Source organism: Ochotona princeps, chromosome 3, assembly GCF_030435755.1.
Source record: "Ochotona princeps isolate mOchPri1 chromosome 3, mOchPri1.hap1, whole genome shotgun sequence".
In the NCBI taxonomy this organism is placed as follows: Eukaryota; Metazoa; Chordata; class Mammalia; order Lagomorpha; family Ochotonidae; genus Ochotona; species Ochotona princeps.
In genome coordinates this window covers 37,843,504-37,867,748 of record NC_080834.1, presented here as the reverse complement: position 1 = coordinate 37,867,748, position 24,245 = coordinate 37,843,504, and the positions used below count along the sequence as shown (strand labels likewise).

The 24,245-nt window shown below is 39.6% G+C and overlaps 1 protein-coding gene across 1 annotated transcript in view; it reads right to left on the bottom strand.

The window, feature by feature from the left end:
- The window catches only part of GRIK1 (glutamate ionotropic receptor kainate type subunit 1), a 134,939-nt gene that overhangs the window by 100,946 nt on the left and 9,748 nt on the right, over positions 1-24,245 (bottom strand). Inside the window, exon 5 of the mRNA XM_058661321.1 lies at positions 11,434-11,615. Within this exon, the coding sequence (XP_058517304.1) occupies positions 11,434-11,615 (182 nt within the window). The remainder of the gene's footprint in view (positions 1-11,433; positions 11,616-24,245) is intronic.

The window sequence follows — 24,245 nt, the reverse complement described above, 5'->3', positions numbered from 1 at the left end:
AACAGACATAATAGGTATTTTATCTGTTCTGGATGGGATGTGGTCAATGGGTATAGGGTTTGGGGAACCATAATGGTGCACTAAGCATATGTCTTTTATTCCTAAAGTGATTGCTTCTTGTTTTTCTGGCTAAGATCAAATGCGGTGTTCCTGATGTGATGCCAACGATGCTCAGGAATTATGAAACTTAATCAGAACAGAGGCTACCTGGGGCAAAAAGAGAAGCAGATGATAGACACAGCGATCGATTGTATTAGGGCAGAGGAAAATGGGGAGAGAAAAGAAACAGTAGATGGACTCTGAAACATGTTCCAAGGGTAGAATCTGCAACAGTTGGTAACTAATAAATGAGAAAAATTAGAGTGGCTCAAGTGAATTTCTATGTTTTTTAACTTGAATAATTGGATAGTTCTAAATACTGGGAGTGCAACAAAGATAAAGAAGAAGATCAATGGAGCAGAATAGAAACACCAGAAGGGAACCCACACAGATACAGCCAAATAATCTTTGACAAAAAGACAAACGATAATCCTGGCAAATGGGAAGGTCTGTTCAATAAATGCTGTTGGGACAACTGGTTAATAGCCTGCAGAAACAAAAAGATAGACCCACATCTTTCACCATACACTAAGATCAAATCTAAATGGATAACAGATCTAAACCTACATCCAGAAACCTTCAAACTTTTGGAAGAAAATGTTGGAAATACTCTGCAAGATCTAGGGGTAGGTCCCTACTTCCTAAAAAGGACACCAAAGGTGATAGCAATCAAGACCAGAATAAACAAATGGGACCTCATCAAACTAAGAAGCTTCTGTACAGCAAGGGAAACAATCAATAAAGTAAAAAAGCAACCCACAGAATGGGAGAAGATCTTCGCGCACTACATAGGTGATAGAGGGCTAATCTCCAGAATATATAAAGAAGTACAAAACAACCAAAATGCCAAAACAAACAAGCCACTCAAGAAATGGGCATGGGAAATGGGCAGACATTTCACAAAGGAACAATCCCAAATGGCAAATAAACATATGAAAAAATGCTCAAGTTCCCTGGCAATAAGGGAAGTCCAAATTAAAACATCAATGAGGTACCACCTAACGCCAGTAAGACTGGCCCACATGAAAAAAAGCACCAACCACTTGTTGGCGAGGTTGCGGGGAAAAAGGAACCCTACTCCACTGCTGTTGGGGCTGCAGGTTGGTAAAGCCTCTATGGAAATCAGTATGGAGAATATTCAAACAACTCAAACTCGACATACCGTATGACCCAGCTATAGCACTCCTAGGAATATATGCAGAACACTTGTTTTATGAGAAACCAACATGCACTCCTATGTTCATAGCAGCACAATCAGTAATTGCAAAAACATGGAAGCAACCAAAATGCCCATCAACAGAGGATTGGATAAGAAAGCTATGGTTCATCTACTCCATGGAATACTACTCAGCTATTAAAAAAACAAAATGCAGTTCTTTGTGGCCAAATGGGCCAAACTGGAAACCATAATGCTAAGGGAAATGAGCCAATCCCAAGAGGTTAGATACCACATGTTTGCCTTAATTTAAGAGGATATGATATTATGCAAAACATCTTATTTTATGAATATTATGTTATATGTTATGCATAAACTAAAATTGAAATGTCAATGAGGTGGTCACAGAATGTGGTTAAGAACCCGCATTTATTTTTAACATATTGGTTACTCATTACTATGTCAATTAATTCCATAACGATGTAAATTTTTGCTGATGGTATATTGGAAGGGTCTCCCTAAGAAGCCGTTGAACTAGGTTGGACAGTAAGATGCTGGACTCTATGTTTGGTATATGCTTGCAATGAGGGAATCTCAATTGAACTTAAACTGTAGTCATGTAACAAAGTGGAGCAATCCACCATGGCCGGAGGGTGTGGGGAAGGGTAGGGGAAATCCTAGTGCCTATGAAAGTAATACAATGGAGTTAATGAATAAAAAATATCTTAATAAAAATATATATATATGAAAGCAAATAAATCTTTAAAAAATACTGGGAGTGCAGTTAGGAAAGAAGAAACTGATTAGAAAGTAAGTGAGGTTGCAGAATGGAGAAGGTGGCAAAAATATGCATGTGAGCTGCATCAGACAGAGACTTGGAAGTTCACCCTGAGGCTGGGTTTGGGCCTCACTGCTGCGTTGTATAGCAGATAATTCATGGACACAAAGGAGGGTGGTGTGGCACTCATCCTCCCTTGTGGCTTCCTCAAAGGCTTACTCTAGACAAAGTTTTGTAAACAATAATAATAATCTCCAACATGTGAAATCATAAAACATGCATGAAAGCATCATAGCTAAGCTTAATATTTTATTTTGCTTTTCTCAAAATGCAGCATTCAGCATTGCAGTCTCAGAAGAGGAAGCTGGCAAAAACAAAAACAAAAAGAAAAACCTCACAGAATGATGATGTAATTTAACACTTGGGTGTTTTAATAGTATCACGTTACTGGCTCCCTTTGCTCTAGCACTGTCCTGACACCTAGTAAACATTTGAAAAATGCTGACTAAAGAATAACATTTAAAAGTTAGGCCATTACCTTTATAACAGGATTTGGCTATCATTCCCGGGAAAAATTTGAGAAAGTACCATTCGGTAAAAATCTTCCCTTTATGAAAGAGTGAAAAAGCAGATGTTGTTAACCCTCAAAGTAATCTTCAGCTTGCTTTGGCATGCAAGCATCCTTACAGAATTTGATGGATGTCACAGACCCCTTTCCCAAAAAAGACACACTTACGGGCATGCTTCCCAACATGGTTTTTGATAAAGCTGTAATTCACTGATTCTACCAAAGGCTTAAAACATGTGCTGCAATATACATTCCAACTTTTTTTAATGACTGTTTCTAGTGTTCCACTGTTTCCATTACAAGAATAATTTTCTTATCTCTCATTATAGCCAAATTTTGATGTATCTAAAACTGGGTATTATGACATTTGTGAGACACATATATAATTTTGTTACTCTCCTGTTCAGATTCTATATATTGTGGACTTTTCAAAAATATATGTGACAGATTTCAAATCAGAATTCTAAACATTCAGAATATTGACAAATTATATGTAACTTCAGTAAGCTGCCCATTATCCACAGAGGTCAATTAATCCTGGTATTTATTTAATAACATACTCATATGTATGAACTGCTTCTTACAAGTAAAATTAACTTCATATTCAGAAAATGTAAATAGATTTGTTATTAGCCTGAGAACAACATAATTAGATTGAGAATGAACTTTCAGAGTGATTGCAGAATATTCTTCAAATGATCATCCAGTTTGTATAAATGGAGATTCATTATTACAACAGTGTCAGGACTTACCCAAAGAAGTGAATTTGTCAATTAATTGGTTCAAAGAGAATCAAAGTGTATTAGAAAGTTTTAAAAGAACAGTATGTTTACTAAGTAATGAGCAAATGCTTTCTGTCTAGACAGTGAAGAAAAAGCTGAAGAGAATTTGAATCCAATAATCCTATTTTCAGATGCAGTCACTGAGTTGAACTTGAATCAATGAACTTGCTCCAAGATATTTGACCTATCCTGTGTGTTGATGATCAAAATGGTTAACTTTAAGATCTAGCAGTGGCCTCTGTTTTACGCACAATTTTACAATCTCTTAGTTTAGTGCCGTCATGCTTTTTTCTAAACTGAACAGTTGATGCTTCTACGGAAATGTGGAATAAACCTGTGTACTTACATCTGCTCACCTTCATCACAGCCAGTGGGAACAGTATATTGGAGAAAAGAACCAGTGCACAAAACTAATTGATTAATCAGTATTGTGATTGTGTTTCCTTGCAGAGAAGCCAGGCATTGAAAAACTGATTTTGTTCTGTTTAGGTCTGTTTCCATTTTAATTGAAAGATGAAATTTAAAAAATGCAAAAGCACACACATGTTGACAAGAGAAAATGCAATATAATCCTACAAAACATTTTAGTAGTAAATGTTTTATATAAATTAATGCATCATTTATGGCTTAATATGCAAATATTGCCACAAATATTGTGTGTAGGGGGGAAAAAACCTTGCTCTAACTTGTGCATGTAAGCGAGAAAGCAGATTTCCTGAGCTGGAAACAGCATGTTCAAGCTCTCCCACTGGCTGCTCTCCAGCCTAAGAAATTGGCCCAGCTCAGCACAGTTTCTCCACTAACTGACTGGAGCACCACAGTGCTCCCTCACTCTTCATCAAAGAATCCATCAAAGGATTCAGGCTGCTGTGCTGGAAATAGTGACTTGTTTGCTCGGTTCTGCTAGTGGATTTAAAGGCAACTGTGCAGTTCTCCAATGAGTCAAATTTACTGTTAAGAAATGGAGTTGTTGTCTCAAATACTTTGTGCTTTCTTAACATCATTGAATTTCAGGATAGAATGAAGTTTGAGGGAACCGAGGCAGAGACAAGTGCTTTCAAGAGTACTTGCAGAGGTGAGGATTCAAGCTTTCCCCAGTATCCACAGTGGAATCCAGGAGCTCCCCTCCCACAGTTTTCAAAACTCTTGAATGCTCAAGTCCTTTATATAAAATCTATAACACACAGCACTCATTTGGCCTCCTACCATTTGGGATGCTGACATCCCGCACTGTGTTGGTTAGGGTCTTTGCTACACTTCCAATTCTAGTTCCTTGCTAATGTACTCCGAGAGGCAGCATTTCACAGTGCAGATAAACAGTTTTCTGTCACTCTCTGGGAGTCACGAATTGAATTTCCAGTTCCTGGTTCTAGCCCTGGCCTAATCCTAGCTATTGGAGACATTTGTTGAGTAAACTGGATGGGAGTTCATTCTGTTTCAAAAACATGTTTACATAAATAAATAATTTTAAGCCATCATGCTTGCATACAATCTATGCATATTATTCCATGTGTCTTAAGTCATCTGCACACTAGATAACACTTCATACAATGTCAGTGTTACATAATTAAGCTGTTTAGGGAATAACAACAGGAGAAGGGTATGTGCATGTTTGGTACAAATCCAAGTTTTAAAAGCACTTTTGTTGTCCAGTTGACAGACGCTGAATCTGCAGACAGGGAAGGCTGGGTGTATGGGATGAGGATGGGCAAGGACACAAACCGTGGGACTCCTACCACTGGCCTCCAGAGTGTACATTTATAGTAAGATGGAGCAGAAGCAGGGTAGCCATGACTCAATCTGACACTCTGACGTGGGGAGCCAATATCTCTAGCAGTGGCTTAATTTACTGTTAATTGTAATGCCCACCCTCAGCCATGTTCTTGATTTATTCATTCATTTAGCTTCTTTTTATTCAAACATACTGTATTGAACATAAATTAGGTTTGGGGAGGATTTGGAGAACAAATACAAAGTTTTTAATTATAGGTTTTCATTGAGGGGAGGGAACACACTAAACAGAGTTATAGAAATGACACAGGGGGACATTCTCTCCTGACTCTCAAGAGGCAACCATAACAAAATATGAGAGGCCAACTTTGGGGCAGAATGACCCAGGGTTTTGTAACCACAAGAGCAAAGGCTGTGGTGTGGAAAAAAAGAGTGTGCCACATGAGCAGGTAGAACCTCCCAAAAGGATGCCTGGAGAGCTGGAAGCTGGACAGAAGGCTGGGGAGAAACACAAGACCACCTGATGCAGGTCTGGTGTTTTGTATGAAGAAGTTGCTTGGGCCATGGCAAATAAAATGGTCATTATCCTCGAATCTAAGTTTATAGTGCTGGAAGAGGAATACTGTCAGTGATATCAAGGATGACTGTATCCATCATGAAATAATTGCTTAACGCTCAGCAATGGGTTGAGCACAGCTTTAGATTCCATGTATACAGCTCCCCAACCCTCTGCGTCGTTCTTTAAACTCAGCTCCCTTCAAAAATTCCCTAAAGAGACTCAAGCTTGGTGTATGTTCAGTAGGCAACGAGAAGTCAGCAGAAAGATGGGATATGGGAGAAACGGAAGATAGAGCCATGTTTCCGCCAATAGTATCTTCTTAAGTCATCAAAATCCCTTCGGGATGGAGGCGTTGGGTGGACAGCGAGGTACAAATCCACCTCATGTAGTTTGGGAAGAGAATACTTCAACTTCAGAAATTCACAAAAATGATTTTTGTTCCTGTGACAGTGTAGCTCTGTAGCCTAATCAAGTCTTGCTATTTGAATTTCCAACTAATTCTGGGGAAGCGACTTTTCAGATTCTCATCATATAGCACTTGTTCAATATGAATAGAAATAATTACTTCGCTAGAATGATTAGCATGCCCAAGAATAACTATAGACATTTCCCCAATTTTCACTTTTAGATAAATGTCAAATATCTTCTTTAAAATGTGTTTAATTTCTTTTTCTCTCAAGGAACGTTAAAAAGTGAGAAAATGTGTTGAAGTTACAGGGATGTGAGGGGAGATGATGAGAAATGTGCACGAGGAGAAAGCCAGTTTGATCTGGCAGAGAATATGTTCTCAGAGAGACATTTCTCTCTCTCCCACTCACAAACACACACCAATAAACTATTAATATGGGCCTCGTCTAATGGGAATCAATGCAGTTATGCTTTCTCTGAGCATGTCTGGAAGCCTACTTCTGAATGCTTTTCCATTCTGACTTGAGGCTCTTCCAGTTGAAGCGTGAGCATGGGCTCTGAGATCAGGCATTCTGCAGACCCTGTGGCAGTCTGGTTACTCAGAACGTGGCCTTAGATGGGCCACTTGACACTCCTGAGGTTCAATTTGCACAACTCTGAAGTTTGCAGTTTAATCCCGAAAAGCTGCTTGGGATTGTGTGCTATTACTATGTAGGAAGTCAGGTACTGTCGTTTGCACAGCTAAGGCCTGTAGTCAAGCCCCTTCTCTCCCCTCCCCTTATCTTTTCTTCCTTTCTCTTCCCTTCCCATCCCTTGTATCAAACAAAAAGTGATTAGCAGGCAGAATAAGGACTCAGAAATTCTGTGTCCTCAAGTTCCCTGCAAAATCACTCAGCATGGGCCCGGCGGTGTGGCCTAGCGGCTAAAGTCCTCGCCTTGAACGCCCCGGAATCCCATATGGGCGCCGGTTCTAATCCCGGCAGCTCCACTTCCCTTCCAGCTCCCTGCTTGTGGTCTGGGAAAGCAGTCGAGGATGGCCCAAAGCTTTGGGACCTTGCACCTGTGTGGGAGACCTGGAAAAGGTTCCTGGTTCCCGGCTTTGGATCTGAGCAGCACCGGCCATTGCGCTCACTTGGGGAGTGAATCATCGGACAGAAGATCTTCCTCTCTGTCTCTCCTCCTCTCTGTATATCTCACTTTGTAATAAAATAAATAAATCTTAAAAAAATTCACTCAGCAGACAGGCTACATGCAGGGTCTTTATTTCTACAGGTTGTTCGTCTAGGCTAGTGGAGCAGGTTAGAGAGAACCACACAGAATGCCCAGATCTCACTTAGACCACTAGAGACAGTTCAGAGTTCTCTAATGTCACTATGCGCGCACAATGGTCCCTGGAGGTCCTGATGAAGTCTCATGTAAAATGATCTTAATTTTCTGGCATGGTTTCAGAAAGAGCAATTACGCTTTTACATGCAGTGCAGTAGGGATTTCATGTTGGGGTCAATTAAGAGGGTTGGGTTTTTTTTTATTTTTGTTTTTTGTTTGTTTGTTTTGGTTGTGAAACAGTAAAGGATAATGGTCCAGAAGTAAAACTAGTCACTTTCTCCTGGCCTCGCAGCCAAGCTGATCATGAAAATAATTGGGAAAGTCAGCACAGGATAAAAGACAAAGGAAATAGAAGCAAACCAGTAAAAACAGTGTTTGTGTTAGTGTCCTGGGGTGGAGCAGAGTTAATCCCCCAAGAGAGGACTCTGGGCCCTGCTTCTGCTAGAGGATTTACTTTTCATTTAATTGTCCTTTGGATGAAGTAATCACTACACTGCCAGATTAGAGCCACTTCTATCAGAGGACTTGTGTGTCCACATTTGTTAACACAGAGGTGAAAACCTTGTCACTTTCCCCATACCCGGTGTCACCTTCTCTTGCCTATTTGGATTTGCCTTTTGGAAGACACGCAGCCAGTTACGTGAACCAATAGAAGAGCTTGCCAAGAGGTCTCGTCAGCAAGTCACTGTGCTGGATGTCACTGTCACAACTCATGAGGAGGGAGATGGCTGCTCATTTTCAGAGCTACATATAAAATTTGGATGTTTTATTGGTTCTTATCCACATCACTTACACAATTAGAAAAAGTTTTCAATTTACTTGAGAAGAGAGATTGGACTTGGGAATATAATCAGGACTCTGATTTGAAATGTGAGCATCTTAACAGGTTACATATAAGCCCTTCAATTAGGCATGTTACTGAGTTGCGTGAAAATTTTCAAATGAAGCCTCAAGATAGCCAGGCATATTCACATTGTCTCTGAAATGCTTCAGCTATTAACATCATATTAACATCATTCAGCATTGCAGGGTAGGCTATCACCTATTATACCAACATCCCAAAGGGTTGGTATATTATACCAACATCCCAAAGGGCCAGTTCGATCCGTGTCTGTCCCTTTTCAATTCCAGCTCCTGGTCAATGCACCTGGGAAAGCAGCAAAAGATGGTCCAAGATCTTAGGGCCCTGCAGCGACGTGGGAAGCCTGAAGGAGCTCCTGGATGTGGCTTTGTCCTGGGCCATTGTGGCCATTTGGGAAGTGAATCAGCCAGTGGAATACCTCTCTCTCCTTATGTATGTCTCTTCTCACTTCTTTGTAATTCTGCCTTTCAACCAAATAAATGCAGCTTTTATAAAAAGTCATTTTACTGACCCAGTGCAGTAGCCTAGCGGCTAAAGTCCTCGCTTTGCATGTGCCAGGATCTCATATGTCACCAGTGTGTATCCTAGCTGCTCCACTTCCCTTCCAGCTCCCTGCTTGTTCCCTGGAAAAGCAGTCAAGGATGGCCCAAAGCCTTGGGACCCTGCACCCCTGTGGGAGATTCAGGACATGCTCTTGACTCCTGGCGTTGGATTTGCTCATCTCTGGCCATTGCAGCCACTTGGGGAGTGAAAGAGTGGGCGGAAGATCTTTCTCTTTCTTTCTCTGTAAATCAGACTTTCCAATAAAATATATCTTTAAAAAATCCATTTTATTTCTTGCAAGTGAAGGAATTAGGTACAGTAGTTCCTGAGGTTGCTTCTGACTGATACACTATATAGCTTTGTTTTGTTGTAGGATTATTCATTGGGGAATAGGAATACCTAGTCAATCTTCTTGACTGTCTACTTTCAGCGCACTAGAGATTTGGTTCTGAGCTCCATGGCTATAGAGAGGTGCACTGGGAGTAGATGATAGTGTCAGGGACGGAGACAAGATGATAGAATCACAGATCTGCATTTGTACTGCCCATCATCAATCAATAATAGAGCATTCTCGGCCCTTTTAAAATAAGACATACAATAACAGCTTCTGTAACCTTAGATAAGATCATCATCTTAGGTCAAAATACCTCCAATATATACAGAGATGTCCAATAAACCACATGAACAAGAGGGAGGACTTCAAGCACTTCATGGAAAGTGGGATTAAAAATATTGCAGTTTTTAAAAACAATTATTTGAAATAACTATTTATTTATTTATTTACAGATTTACAAATGGAAGGAGAGACAGAAAGAAAGATCTTCCATCTGCTGGGTTTACTCCCCAAGTGGCTGTCATGGACAGAGCTGAGCTGATCTGAAGCCAGGAGTCTGGAGCTTCCTCTGGGTCTCCCACGTGGGTGAAGGGTCCCAAAGCTTTGGGCCATCCTCTACTGCTTTCTCAGGCCACAAGCAGGGAGCTAGGAGGGCGGGAAGTGAAGCAGCTGGGATATGAACTGTTGCTCATATGGGATACTGGCAAATTCAAGGCAAGGACATTAGCTACTAGGCAATCGCGCCAGGCCCAAGTATTGCAAATTTTAAGAAAATTCTGGACTTTTAAAAAAATACTTATTTGAAGGCAGTGAAAAACAAAAAAGAGAATGGAGAGAAGTAGAGGCAGGAAGAAAGATTTGGTTCCCTTCTTAAATGCTTATAGTGCCTGGAGAACTAAGCTAGGATTCAGGGACTCAGTTCTTCCTCAGGACGGTGGCAGAACCACCACTGCTTCAGTGCACACCACTGCTTCCCATGACCCACATTAGTCAGGCCCTGGAATCAGGAGATGGGGTTGCAAACTGAACACAGATATTCTGATATTGCTGATTTTTTTAAAAGTTTAATCTTCAATATATTTTTTTGATATGTAAGATTTGTTTAATAGTGTTTCCAGCCAGTTCCTTCTTGTGGCCAGTAAAGCACCCCCTTGCCAAATATAACAACCCAAAATGTCTCCAGTCACAAGCACTGGGAAACACAACCAGTCTGGGGATGGGGGAACTGTCTTTTTTGTGTATAGGACAAAATGCTCAAAAATTCTTAATTTATTGATGGGCCCAGCATGGTGGCCTAGCAGCTCCAGTCCTCACCTTGATCACATAAGGATTCCATGTGAGCACAGATTCTAATCCCAGCAGTCCCGCTTCCCATCCAGGTCCCAGCTTGTGGTCTGGGAAAGCAGTTGAGGATGGCTCAAAGCCCTGGGACCCTGCACCTGTGTGGGAGACCTGGAGGAAGTTCCTGGCTCCTGGCTTCGGATCAGTGCAGCACTGGCCATTGCAGTCACTTGGGGGGTGAATCATCAGACGCAAGATCTTCCTCTCTGTCTCTCCTCCTCTCTGTATATCTGACTTTGCAATAAATATAAAATAGATCTTAAAAAATCTTGATTTATTGTTATTATATGCATCACTAATGTCTTTCACTTACACAGAATTTACCAAGTGTTTCCATCCATCTTTCTTGAGTATAAGACAAAGCTATTGGAAATTCCTGATTTACTGTTGTTATTACATATACCACTAATATCTTTCACTCACAGAATCCACCAAGTGTTTCCACCCACACTACCTGTGCAGATGAATGCAGAATATCTCATTTAACGAATTAGAAGACATGTGTATATTTTCCATGACTGTCCACGGCCTCCTCTTTTTCTGTCCTGGAATCCTGCATGCTTGACAGATGAGGTCTCACTAAGAGGAAGCTGTATTAAGGGCAAGGCTGGCATTATGTAGGTGGTACCTGGATCAGCCAGTTTTTCCCAGAGCACACAGAGAAAATGAGTATTTCAATAACCTTAAAATGCCACCCTCCACTTTTGTCTTCTGCTATCAGGGTCCAAATTCCTCAGAGTACAAGAGCAGACATGCTGACAACTAAACACCCACCGGAGGCTCTGAGGTTGCCACCCAAAGTTTTCATTTTGTAAGTACATCTCTGAAAATTACAATCTTGAATTCATAAGAGACTGGTAGCAATTTTACAATTCTGTGTTAACTGAAAACCAGATGGCACGTCTAACAGAAAATAGCATGTCCCCCCCAACTTCTGCCCTCTTACCTGTTTAAGGATTTCAGCAGCTGTTTCATGCGAACAATCAAATATCACATAGAACTCCTTGCCCTTCTTCATCTCCTTGAGTAAAGGCTTTGCGTCTTTATTCCCGGAGGGCAGCTGGCGGATTTTGATTTTAATGTTATATCTTGAGGGAGCTTTGATGAGCTCTTGCAGACGAATTAGACCTAGAAAATGACATCCAATCATGCAATGGAGACTGTTCTGTGATGTTTATTGCCATTTACAGTCAAATTCACATCATTCCCCAAATGTATCAAGTGGCTACCATACTAAAGGTCATTCTATTGACTTCCCATTTGTCATTCCTCTTTATATGGCAGATTATACTAATATTTCCCCTGTGGGGGCATATGTGGTTTGGAAGCCCAATTCTCCAAGTGCATTTTAAGTTTGGAATGCTATAATAAACATCTCAAACAAATCAAGTATACAACTGTAAAAGTTCTGCTAACAAAAAGTATTTTGAAGTCTTCAAATGTGCTCAGTGAAATAGATAATGCCTGATCATTTACCCACCTCACCACCCCGCACGGAACACTGGGAGAGCTTGGTACTGTGAACGTACTTTAACCAGTTTGTGGAGAGTAGAATTAAACAGTAAGTTTGGTTTTTGTTCTCAAATTTCAAAATCCATGGCTATGAGGGGGTCTTGAGACAGTTCATAAAGACACAAAGGCTAAAGAAAACTACACTTAGATTTCAAACATTTTTGGCACTGAAATAAATTTACATTTTAATTCCTTTTTTTTCATAGACTGCTCGTGTCATCAACTACGATGTAATTTCATAGCAAACTGGGTAGATTCCTATATGCAATATTTCAGTTCCGGCACTATCAACAATGTGAAATGGCTCATTAAATTCTCTGGCGAGTATGTTTAAATGTTGAATATGTTTAAATGTCAAAAGCCCTTATTTGGATAAAACAAAACAAACAAAAAACCTTACAATTTTTAGAGATTACACTAAAAGGAGAAATAGAACTCTAAACATTTTCCATTGGTAATTGTAGCCAAATGCATACAGTTGACTAGCATTGTGTCAAACGCTGACTGTTGCATGATTGGCTTTGCTGATATGTGGCATTATCTAATAAATAAGTCAATAAATAATAAATGGGTAAAGTGAATCTCTACAGAAAATCTGCATCATATTTTTCCCAACAACAATTGGTTCTCTTTACATCATTCAATGACTTCCATCTTGTTGGAAAATCGACATACATTTTTAGCATGCAATTTTGTGTCTTTTACATTTATTAGCTTTAAGTATCAGTAGGGCATAGTTTGTTTTATGGGTATTCAAAGAAAAACTGTGGTATGTACTGTACAAGGAAGAGCTTTGATTCTAGCAACCTCTGTCTGGACTCTATACACTTATATATTTTTTACTGATTTAAAAAAATTTCAGGAATCATAAGGTTTGATTTGGAGAAACTGCAAATTAGTAACAATGTTTCTTTTTTGGGGGGTATGTGTGCCCAGGGGGAAGAGCATAAAATCACTGTTTCAGAATCACGTCAAGATTTAACCTTAACCGATCTTCTAAAATGTAAGTTGATTGGAAAGTAGAAAAAAAATAAAACAGACAAGACAGATACAAGGAGTTCCCATCAACTGGCTCATTCCCTAAACATGTCTGGGTCTGGACTGGAGCCAACGCCAAGAGTCTCAATTTAATGTTGGTCTTCCACTTGTGTGATCAGAAAACAATGACTGGAGCCCTACTCCTGCCTTCAAGGAACTGAATTAGGAAAGTCACGTCCAGGGAGCCGTGGCAGACACTTCCACGCAGAGTGAGGGAGTCTTAAACACATCTGAATCACCAAGCTAAATACACCCATGCTCCTTTCTGATTTTTGTTCTTTAATCAAAACCTGAATTTTTTGGAATAGCTGCCTTCCTCAGTTCTAACTCCTTTCCCAATCATTTGGTGTGGTTGAAGCTTCCAAGCACTCAAGTGTTAGTGAGTTACTTGCTTTCTTCCAGAGGCAGTTTTGCTGAAACATTAAGTCCTGAAAATGTACAGAAAATGATCCCTTTGACTCTTCCATTAGACATTTGTTATATCTGATATCCCTCACATTGCTTCTGTGATTGCAAGCATTGCTAACTTTATTTTTTTTTCAAATGGAGGAACAAGGGCACAGAGCAATTAAGTAACCGTGCCACAAAGAGAGTTTCTAGGAGCCACACATTAAAATGATCATTTGTGAATCCAGTGCCCAATGCTTCCCTTCATCATCCTGCCTTACAAACACAAGTTACAGACTGGTGCTGAGACACAGCTTAGGATTGCTTGACGAGAGGGGGACAAAGTACAGTTCTACACTCCTTTTCCTTTCTTTTCATCCTAGGCTGCCTGAGTCTCTCTTGCCTTCTTCTTCACCCCTCCGCTGCACAATCACATATTACACACACACACACACACACACACACACACACACACACACACACACACACCCTTTATTTTTCTTAAGCATACCACAAGGGAGAACTCAATGTGGCCTTTAAATAAAATGGGAGGAAATATTTTCAAAGTGCATTTCCTATGCTGCAATATCTGATCTTTTGTTCTTTCCTGAATGGAATGTCAATTTTGAAGTGCATCTTCCTGCGTGATGACTTACACAGGTGGTCATGGCATTTAAAGATGACATATGCTTTTTCACTTCATTTATCCATTTTTATGGGAAAAGCTTTCTTGGTTATTCCTGAGATTCCAAGCCTCATGCTAAGCCCTGCGGGTACAGGATGAACACGTCTGGCCTCAAAGATTTTATAGCTTAAAGCAGTATATATCAGCTCACCCACTCTCCTGAGTAGCAATGGCAATTTTCAGTTAGTTTCATGGAGGCTTCTGGAGGCTGGAATAGCTTGCTCCAGGATATGTAGCTAGTATTGGCAGATCTAGGATACAGAGTCAAATATGCATTTGGATCTCAAATTTAAGGTTCTCTCAAATCAATGGCCCCTCCTGATTTGTGGATTTTGAATCAACAGATTAGATTGCCTGACTATATAAATAAAGGCATGATTAAGCACAGATAGAAAACTTTGGGTCAATAGGTAATGTCAGCTCTTTATTTGGGATATGAAATAATTTTCAAACACTGTCCCTGTCACTTTTCCCAAGTGAAAGCCACCATTTACGCTCACAGTTGCTTCTGAAGCGAACAGTGAGGCAGCGAAGGAGAACAAGTTACTACAGCAGGTCCCGTGGGAAGAAATGTGTCTGCTGAAATCTCACCATGAAACTCCTAGTTTCATCGTGTGCCAGCTGTCAGCACACACACGAAAGCCCTTGGGAAGGGGAAGATCTTCTGATTTAAAGATTACAAACCAAGTTTGTGAGAAGAGCAATGAGCAGGGGTCAGTGAAGTTTACTTTTCTGTTTCCAAAGCAATTGTTTGCTTAAAGAAGAGCCATTCTGTCTTCATTAGCAAAGGAGGTAGAATTTAGAATGCAAAGGGCATTTTCAGTTCACAAGAGACAAAAGTTAAAGAAAAAAATCTTCTGCTGCTTTTGTGCGTCGTAGTAATGCATCAATCATCTGCATTTCATTGCAATTACTATAATGCCTCATTAAAACATTTGTTGAACAAATTATACTTTTGGGAAAGGAAACTGAAAATTGGATTTCAGCACTTCTATCTCTGCATACATTCTGTGGAGATGCTAACCCTGACTGCCCAGCTCTGCCAGGAATTCAGTTTCTGAAAATGGTAGGTGATGCTTTTGTAGTATGAAAAATATTTAAAATCTATGTGCCTACAAGGTGGTTACATGATGCTTTTATAGTGTGAAAATATCTGAAATTTTTTCATCATATGCATTTCCACAAACTCTTTGAAAATCCCTCCCATGTAGATTATCCCATGTACTTAGATAACAGTGTTGCAGTATTGCTAAATTCTTTTCATTTGATAGTTAAAACTCAGTTATAATGAAGCAGGATCTGTTCCTAGGATATGTACAGTAATGTACTTATGGTAGAATGTTTGCAAGGCCTGCAACTAACTCACACAAGCTGCACCAGTGCTACTGTTTACTCTCACTGGGATTATTCTCTATTTAGAGAAAGGTTGATCATTATAGAAAACGTGATTGAAAGAAAAAAAACTACACAATGTAGATGAAGGTGTGGAGGAGTTTACTGTACATTTTTTGGCAACCTTTCTCCAAATTCAAAAACTCCAAATAAAAAGGCAAATCATAAAGATACAAAGCAATGTGTATATGAGCTTCTTCCTCCTACATATGCCCTCAGGAACACAATTGGATTTGTGCCTTTTGTTTGAAAGGCTCCTTATAGAAACAAAACAGTTCAGTTTGAGATAGGCTTTGCATGTGGAGACCATGTTTAAAAATGTCCAAATGGCCCATTCTAAGCACTTTCTTTGGCTGCTTATCTACATAGTATGGTTGGGTGGGTGGGGGGGATGCCACTGACATAGACCTGTAACACAAAGATCTCCCATGTAGACTTTATCAAGTCAGAATATTTCTTTCCTGTTTTGCAGTTCTCTTGAGAGGAGTAACAAGGATAAAAACAGAGCAAAGACTAAGTCATAATGACTTGAACTGCCCCCCATATTTTAGTGTATTTAATCTAAATGTTTGTGTCTAACCTGAGAGATTTATAGTAAGATCCAGACCCTGATAAAACATAGCAATAATCAAAGGAAGTTCACCTGCACTGTGGAAACTCTACAGGCCCACATACAAGCCCATCATTTACTGCTCATCACCACCTTACACTGTAAGATTCACTGCCATTAGCCTCCCGGGGGGTGGGGGGAACAAGTGATAGTTGCCTGGTTCCTTGTTCTATACTTTGCAGTAAACACTTTCTTTCTTCCACCACTGTGGTGGTGTTGATTGACTTGCTGCATTGTAGGTATGCAGACCCTGTTTTAGGACTCTATGGCAACTTCTCCAACCAGTTTTGGGGCTGGTCTATAATGCCATGACACAGAGAAACACTGATTTGTATGCACATTGAGAATACAGGTGAAACCTATGGAAGGGAAAAACATCTGCCATTTCCAGTGGGTATTTACTGTTTTCCATGCTATTTACATTGTCCCATTTTATGAAGTACGTTACTTGCCTTCTAAATAGGTCAATAAACCCTAAAATATACCTTGGAGGTGGATTGGTGTCAGTGCTATTTTATAGTGAGGAAAGGCAGCCACAGTGAGGTTAATTGTTTGGATTGGCCCTGAAAATGAGTCACAGATGCCAGGAATTGAAAGGGACCTTGAAGGTCAAGCCTTTACTTGATGCACAAATCCCTGCTACACAGCTCCTGCCGAACACCTCTCAGTTTGAGACATTCTCCACCTTACATTGCAGTCAAACCCAGTCTCAAATAGCTTTAGTTATATTTAATGAGTCTCATTTGAAAAGGAAAATGCACAGGCTTTCTTGAGTCTTAACCCAATTCCCTCTTGATTAAATCACACAAGAGTGTTCGATGCCATGAAAATGAATGTAATAAACTACTGGGACATGAAGATTAGATCGAACATTTTAAAGGTTAATTTCTTCATCCGTTTGAACTTCGAAACATAAAAAATGACATTTCACAAACTTGTTGTTATATTAATATACCCAGATTTAACCAGATGCTTAAAAGTCAGAACTGAGAAATGGAAATAGATAAGTGAGTGAATTATCTGGGGAAATAAAACATGTTTAAGTACAGGTCTTCACCCATTTAATTTTTCAAAAGTTGAACAAGAAAGGCTAGTTGGGGTTCTTCTATAAGAAAAAAATGGTTCTTGGATCAAATGGATCTCATAGAAAAATCGGATTAAAATATGTGAGATTGACTGCATTGTAGTTAGTTCCACAAATGTATTTTGATTCCAATTTCTGACTCACATCGATGATAGCTAAAAATAATATAGCTGATATGCAATAGCTGAAGATGAGTCTTCTGAGCAGAATTCTGAAACATTGAGTGGGGCCGCATCTTGAGGAAAGAACAGAGGACTGTAGTGGTACATATGAAGCACAGGAAATGTGGAGGCACAGTGGCGCCGCTAAAAGGAATTGTGGTTACTGCTTTGTTGGTATTGAGTGCCCATGATTCTCCATTCCCTGGATGTTTCAGGTTGGACTAAGGAAAGACACATAACCCAAGGGGTTGCAGCAACCTAGTGGGATGAGCTGTGATTGCTGAAGGTGAAAAGATTCATTTATTCTTTTTCAGCAGTGACTGTGTACTGAATGTCTTTAATTTTGGCTTGGTTCCCATGTTAAAATGTTAATTTTCTTCAAGTTGAGATTTTAGGTTTCTATCACGATTCTTGTTTATGGACAGTATATATTTTTGGAATGTGTATAGAAACATGGAAGGAAATATGATAGATTTAAGAAAAAACTTGTCACTACTTAAAAGCACCCATATGAGAATCAATTTTGCTTATTTACAGGAGAGTTGCACACATGAAATTTTAATTATCTAAAGTAGTTAAAACACTCAAGAATTTATTTAGTATTACTTTTATGGTTATCATTTTTCTCATGTTTTCTTTCAGGATTTACTATATCTTTTGATCACCAACATTTTTATGTGTCTTAATCTCATTTTAAACTACTGTAAAGCTTTGAGAGTATGCTTTGAGTAAAGACTAATAACTCTTCATTGTAAGCTACATTTTAGAACTCTCACAGCTATGATACATTCAGAAAAATTGCCTACGGCAAGTGCAGATAAAAAGATAAAAAGAAAAACCACTGAATTACCAAATAAACTTCTTGCACCACGTTTTATTAGTCCAGTGCAAGAGGCATCCGTCTTGGCCTCATGGTCTCCATGGACTCGTCCAGTCCCATCTATTCGCTGAACTCCAGACTTGGATTTATAAATGAGCTCCAGTCAGTGAGATCTTCATGTCAGTAGTGGCAGCCCCGTTCTTTGTTCAGGCTAGAAACAGTGATCATTGACTTTCTACCCTCCTCTCTCCATGTTTACTCCACCACTTTTCATTTTTAATCTATAAGTGAGAATTAAACCCCAATGTGCCCTGCCACACCATGACATCAGTATTTTTCTCAGACCAGAATATGGTCCTCCAGCTCTTATTTAGCACTTAAAACTAAATTTACAATTTGTTTTACATCAAGGGGTTCCATCCTGTTTTTCTTGATGTATGACTCAGTTGTAGCCATTGGAAAAACTCATAATTCCGAAGAATTTGTGGGAAGAGGAAATATACAATCTACCTTTCCTGCTGAGAAGGCTAATCCCTTGAGGCAAATTTCTCAGACCACAGATGTCCCAAATGCCAGAGATAATTGAGTTCCTTAAATAAGAATATATGTCAGATACAAATGTACTGGATGTCCAACTTGTATCAAACTGATAAAACCCAGCAAGATGACATTGTTCATGACGTTTACAGTTGTTTCAAACAGTTGATGAGTCCTAACCATTTCAAGTCTAGACTCTGTCACTGCATAACCAGGGATGAAGAAGGCTCTAAGTGGAAATGAGCTGCAGTATTCCTTAGGATTTTATACCAGCTCTTCATTCAGTTCTGCTCTCCAAAATTATCGTTTCCTATTCCTATACTGCATCACCATCCCTTCTGTCCACTTGACAAATGATTGTTTCCGCATGTCTGGTCAAACGAAGAGACTTTTGACATCGAAAGCTGATCATGGTCAAAGCTCCCATGGCTTCTGAACTCAGTAAGAGCACTTTGTGAAAAGGTTTCCAAAGTGCTCCTTTCTGACCTCTTTTTCTATGATCCTTCCCGCTTCACTCTGATCCAATTACACTTGCTTTGTTGGTAGAATTAAAAGATAGTTTTATGCTGCTGCAAAAGGTTTTGAAGCCCATCCATATGAGGGCCTTCAAAAGTTTATAAAAAATGCTTACTATAAAAAGAAAGCTATGTGTTGATTTCAACTTTGTTTTTGCAGTAAATTTCTCCTAAAGATATTATTTAATATAAACCGTTGTCTAACTCTCATGCTATTAATAGTCTGAGTCATGAGCTTGGACTTAAACTTTAGACACTATCTCCTGTCTCTATCTGGAGCCTTCTCCCAAGTACCACATGGTTCACACCCTCAGTTCATACGTCTTGGCTCAATTCTCATCTTTACAGTGTTAATATAACCTTTCACTCAGCCAGTTAAACTTGTAGTTTCCAGCTTCCTTTCAACCCGCTGACTCTCTCTGTCTTCCTTAGCATTTTGTCTTATAAAGATGTAATTCATTTTTTAATGCCACAAATCAATGGGTTATTCCCAGAGAATATACTCTCTTTGAGGTCAGAGTTTTCTGTTTTATTGACTAATATATTCCAAGTGTTTAGAAAACATTAAGCAATCAATAATTTTTGTGGGAAGACAGAATTTCAGAATTATTCAGTAAAAGAAATATGTGATCTCACAGGGCAGCACCAAATGCTACAGTACATTGGGAATGAGTCTTGTAAAAAAACAATTTATTCACTTGGAAGAGAATTCAGGCATTACACAGGGAACTCTCTCATGAACTGTGGAAATCTACAGTGCAACCTTTTTCGGAGAGAGGGTCCTGTAGTCTGCGCTCGAACTTTTTCAGAGCCAAGGAGCCAGGTCCTTTGTGAAGAAAAAACTTTCCCTCCTCTGAGAGCTCTAGGGATTAGGATCTCGTCATTTCAATGATGCTGAGGCTACCTCTTTCATTCCTTTTCCCACTGCTATGCGTGAAAGCCAGGAGTATGGAGCCAAAGCTTCTTTCCTTGTGTGTGTCTTTAGACATCTGAGAACAGTAATCATACCACCTATTTTATAATAAATAATTGTAATACATGTCTCTAATACATATTTTATTCATTTCAGTCTTACTAATAAAGTCTGCATTGGAATGTTCCCAATGTTCACACGTTTATAACAAAGTAAGGATTGGGGTAGTTTTGGACTTTGGGAAGCAAAATTATCTGTAAGTTAATTGTAGAACAGTAAAGCATACATTAATTCTTTCCTTATACATACATTAATTAATTATTTGGAAGGCAGAGTTTTGGGGATGGGGCCTTTTATTCCCTGTTTATTCTCCAATTGATCACAATGGCTGGGAGTGAGCCAAATTGAAGCCAGCACTCAGAAAGTGCAATTGGGTCTCCCATGTGATTGACAGGGACTTAAGAACCCGGGTTATTTTTCTTTGCCTTCCCTGACACATTAGCATGGTGCTAGACTAGAGGGGAAGCGGCTGTAACCATGACTTTAACTAATGCTGTGATACAGATGTAAACAGCAAAAGAATCCACTGCACCATAACTTTGGCACAAAGCTTTTTTCTGATTATACATTTTTATCTAAATATTTAGATTATGGGAGTTTATAATGAACTTATCAATTTTTAGCTGTTTCTATAAGCAAGTTAGTAGAGTGTGCTCCCAGCTCATGGCCTTTTGTGCAGGTTCTACGTCTACAATGTAAAACAGTTTCCCCTGGCATCCATATGGTTTGTTCTTTATCCCCTTTAAACTTATATTCAGTTTATTTTCTGCTCAGGATTATTCTGAAATTCGGATTTAATTGCAATCCTTATCCCCAGTCTCCCAAATGTCATTTATCCCTTTTTATGTGTGACTTTCACTACCATGTGTATCACTAAGAACATACTTGCATGTCCGCATTGTTAAATGGACTGTGGTCTCCAGGAGGGCATGGACTCTTTTGTGTGTGCCTTAGCTCTCAGGCTGATAATTGTGCCTGACAGTCAATGTCTGTTGGCCTGGAAGGGTACACACTGTAATGTTCCCTCTGATGGTTTCCCTGGATGTTTTTGCTCATGTTAGTTTTTAAAGGTTTCTAAAGGAGGCAATCTTCTTTTTCTAGGTATTCAGGAATGAATGTTTCAAAAAGCACATTGAGAAAGTAAATCATTTAGAATTCTGGAGTAATCACACAGGATGTATTTGTATTTCTTGGGTTCTATAGTATGTAAAAAGTTACCGGCTGAACCAACTGAACATGAATATAGGTCCAATTAAGTTAAGGATAAGCTAAACAGGGAAGAGAGGTAAAATCTGAAGTTAATTGTCTCAGTCATTCACAAAAATACAAACAAAACAGAAAAGCTGCATCTCCCCACATTTGCCAGTGGAATTTGGATTAGCACTCCCTTATCTGGTCTGGACTCCTTATGCTGATTGTGTAGGTTGTCGCCTAACCACTTTGAAATCTCACCCTCTCTGACATGTGGTGTTCATGCTTTCAATGCCTTTTAGGAGGTCAACCTTTAGATGTGCTGTGATCACTTCAGTGTAAAGGTCAACATTTTAAGTTTTTATTACACGTCCGCATCATCTGGACTCAAAAGACCTCAAAGTATGAGGACTTGGCATGCTAAGCAGTTTGAAGTGAAAGAGATTTCAGAGGCAATTTCTAACCTTTTTCTTTACCTACTATCTTCCATCATCCTGTATTCTGCTCTTCTTCCTCCTGACAGAGAAGTCACAAAAACCAGAATTCCTATTGCCCAAGGCAGGGTGTAAATTCTAGATCTGCTGTCCCATTAGTCTTGAAGACTCTTATTCCAGAAGTCGTCTCACACACAAGAGAAAGGAATCATAGTCAAAGAAGCTCAGGATCTGGGCAGACTTCGCTAGGTATCCTCCTTCAGTCTGTCATCATCAGTCATACTCTGTCATCCCATTAAGTTTTCATATAGCTGCCCATTTTCATTGAACTAAGCACAAAAACAAGCAGTTGACCCCAAGTTTATGGGTCTTCCATTTCATCTCCTATGTCAAGTAAGGCTCTGATAAAATAAATCTGATATCCATTTCTTCTACTAACTTGTCTTCTGTTATTGAAGTGCCAACTATGACACTTATGAAGAGAAAAGTTGCCATCCTTTTCTGTGCGACAGTCTCTCTCTGAAAGTCTGCTTATGTCATGAACTAGCATGACACACGATAAAGCCCGTGCAGTGTAGGATCAAGGGCTAACAGTGTTGATGGGAAAGCAAGGAAGGACAGGTGAGGAGGCAGGAAGCAGAGCATGAGAACCAGAACCTAGACAGCAAAATGATGGAGGGGTGTTGAATGTGAACTAAACTCATTTCTCATTTTGTGGATAAGCACTAGATTTTAAAAATTATAAATCTCAGCTATGGACTAAGTAAGGTTCCTTCCTTCCTCCCTTCCTCCCTTCCTTCCTTCCTTCCTCCCTTCCTCCCTTCCTCCCTTCCTTCCTTCCTTCCTTCCTTCCTCCCTTCCTTCCTCCCTTCCTTCCTCCCTTCCTTCCTTCCTTCCTTCCTTCCATCCTTCCATCCTTCCTCTCTTCCTTCTTTCCTTCCTTCCTTCCTTCCTTCCTTCCATCCTTCCTCCCTTCCTTCCTTCCTTTTTTTCATTCCTTTTCTCTTGTCTGCATTCTTGCTTGCCTTTTTTTTTTTTTTTTTGCCTTTTTGTCTTTCCTCCTAAAAGTTTAATAAAGCTTAACAACATGAGTGAATTCTGGCCCACAGGTCAATCTGGCTCAATACATACCTTTGTTGATTAAAGTTCAACAGAGTACAGCACAACCATTCATTTAATAATGTCTATGGCTGCTTTCTTGTTCTCCTGACAGAGTTTCAGTAGTCTCCCATGGCTACAAAATCTGAGTTATACCAAATGACTCTTTGTAGAAAAAGTTTTTTGATACTTTTTTGACCCTAGCCACATTTCAGTGAGATTAGACTTACTCTACACTGCATTTGGTGCTCAGTTTCCCAGCGCTTTCTGATGGGTGTGAAGAAACAGAAGCCAGGCTTCCACCAGGGGTCTAACGAAGCAGAGGGAATGTACAATGGGCAGTGATTTCTCTTTGCCTTGGGTCACCTCTGACTATGGGAATTAAAGACAAGTAGATGACTGATGTAGAGAACGTTCAGGAAGGACAGAGAGAAGAGATGAGGCGAGACGGAACTCTAAGAGTTCTCCAGAGTCTTTTTACATTTTAACTTCAAGAGGACAAGGTTTTGCCTGCTAGTATTCAGTGAATTGGATTTTGTCCTTAGAGACATGCACACTGCTCCCATTGGCTTCAATGGCAGTGATGGGCCATTTGGTCCCACGACATCTGTGCTGGCTCCAGGCAATTTAACAAACCCCTAAATAAATCCCAATAAAGTGCTCTTTAATAGATACGTAATTCTGGTGTGGGAGCAAACACAGAGCGCACCTAAATCGTTTCTTTTCCTTCAGTCTTACTATTTCCCGCCCCCCTTTTATGGCTTGATAATTATTATAATAAGAACATTGACCCCAGAAGTATAAAACTCACTCAAAGTCACAAGATGTCTGTTTTTATTGATCTCAGTTGGCCTGTTTACTCTCGAGTTCCAATTTAATGCTTAAATCGATTATTCATTTAGAGTTTTAATGCTATATGCAAATTCATTTTAACATGAATCATCTCTAATCTAATGGACATTGTAGAAATTTGCCTTGAGTTTTCATTTTTAGCAAGTATTTAGCCAGCTACTAAGCTCAGGTGAATTTTGCAGGGATAAAAAGGTCATTTGAAGTTGTTACTAGAGGATTTTTAGAAATGATGACTTGATTTTTTCCCTGTGCCAAATGGCCATTGCTTATACAGGAAAACCTGACATCTTAGGACAGTTAGGACAACGGCTTTTGTATCACTCATTTAGCTATGTTTTGCCTAAAAGCAATCTGCAGTCTGTGAAGCCCATGAGACCATCCAGGCCTGCTGAGGTCTTGGCCACACCTTCAAGTGGGCGGCACCAGCATTGCCCACCCATTTCCTAACTGATCAAGAGACCTCCAATGG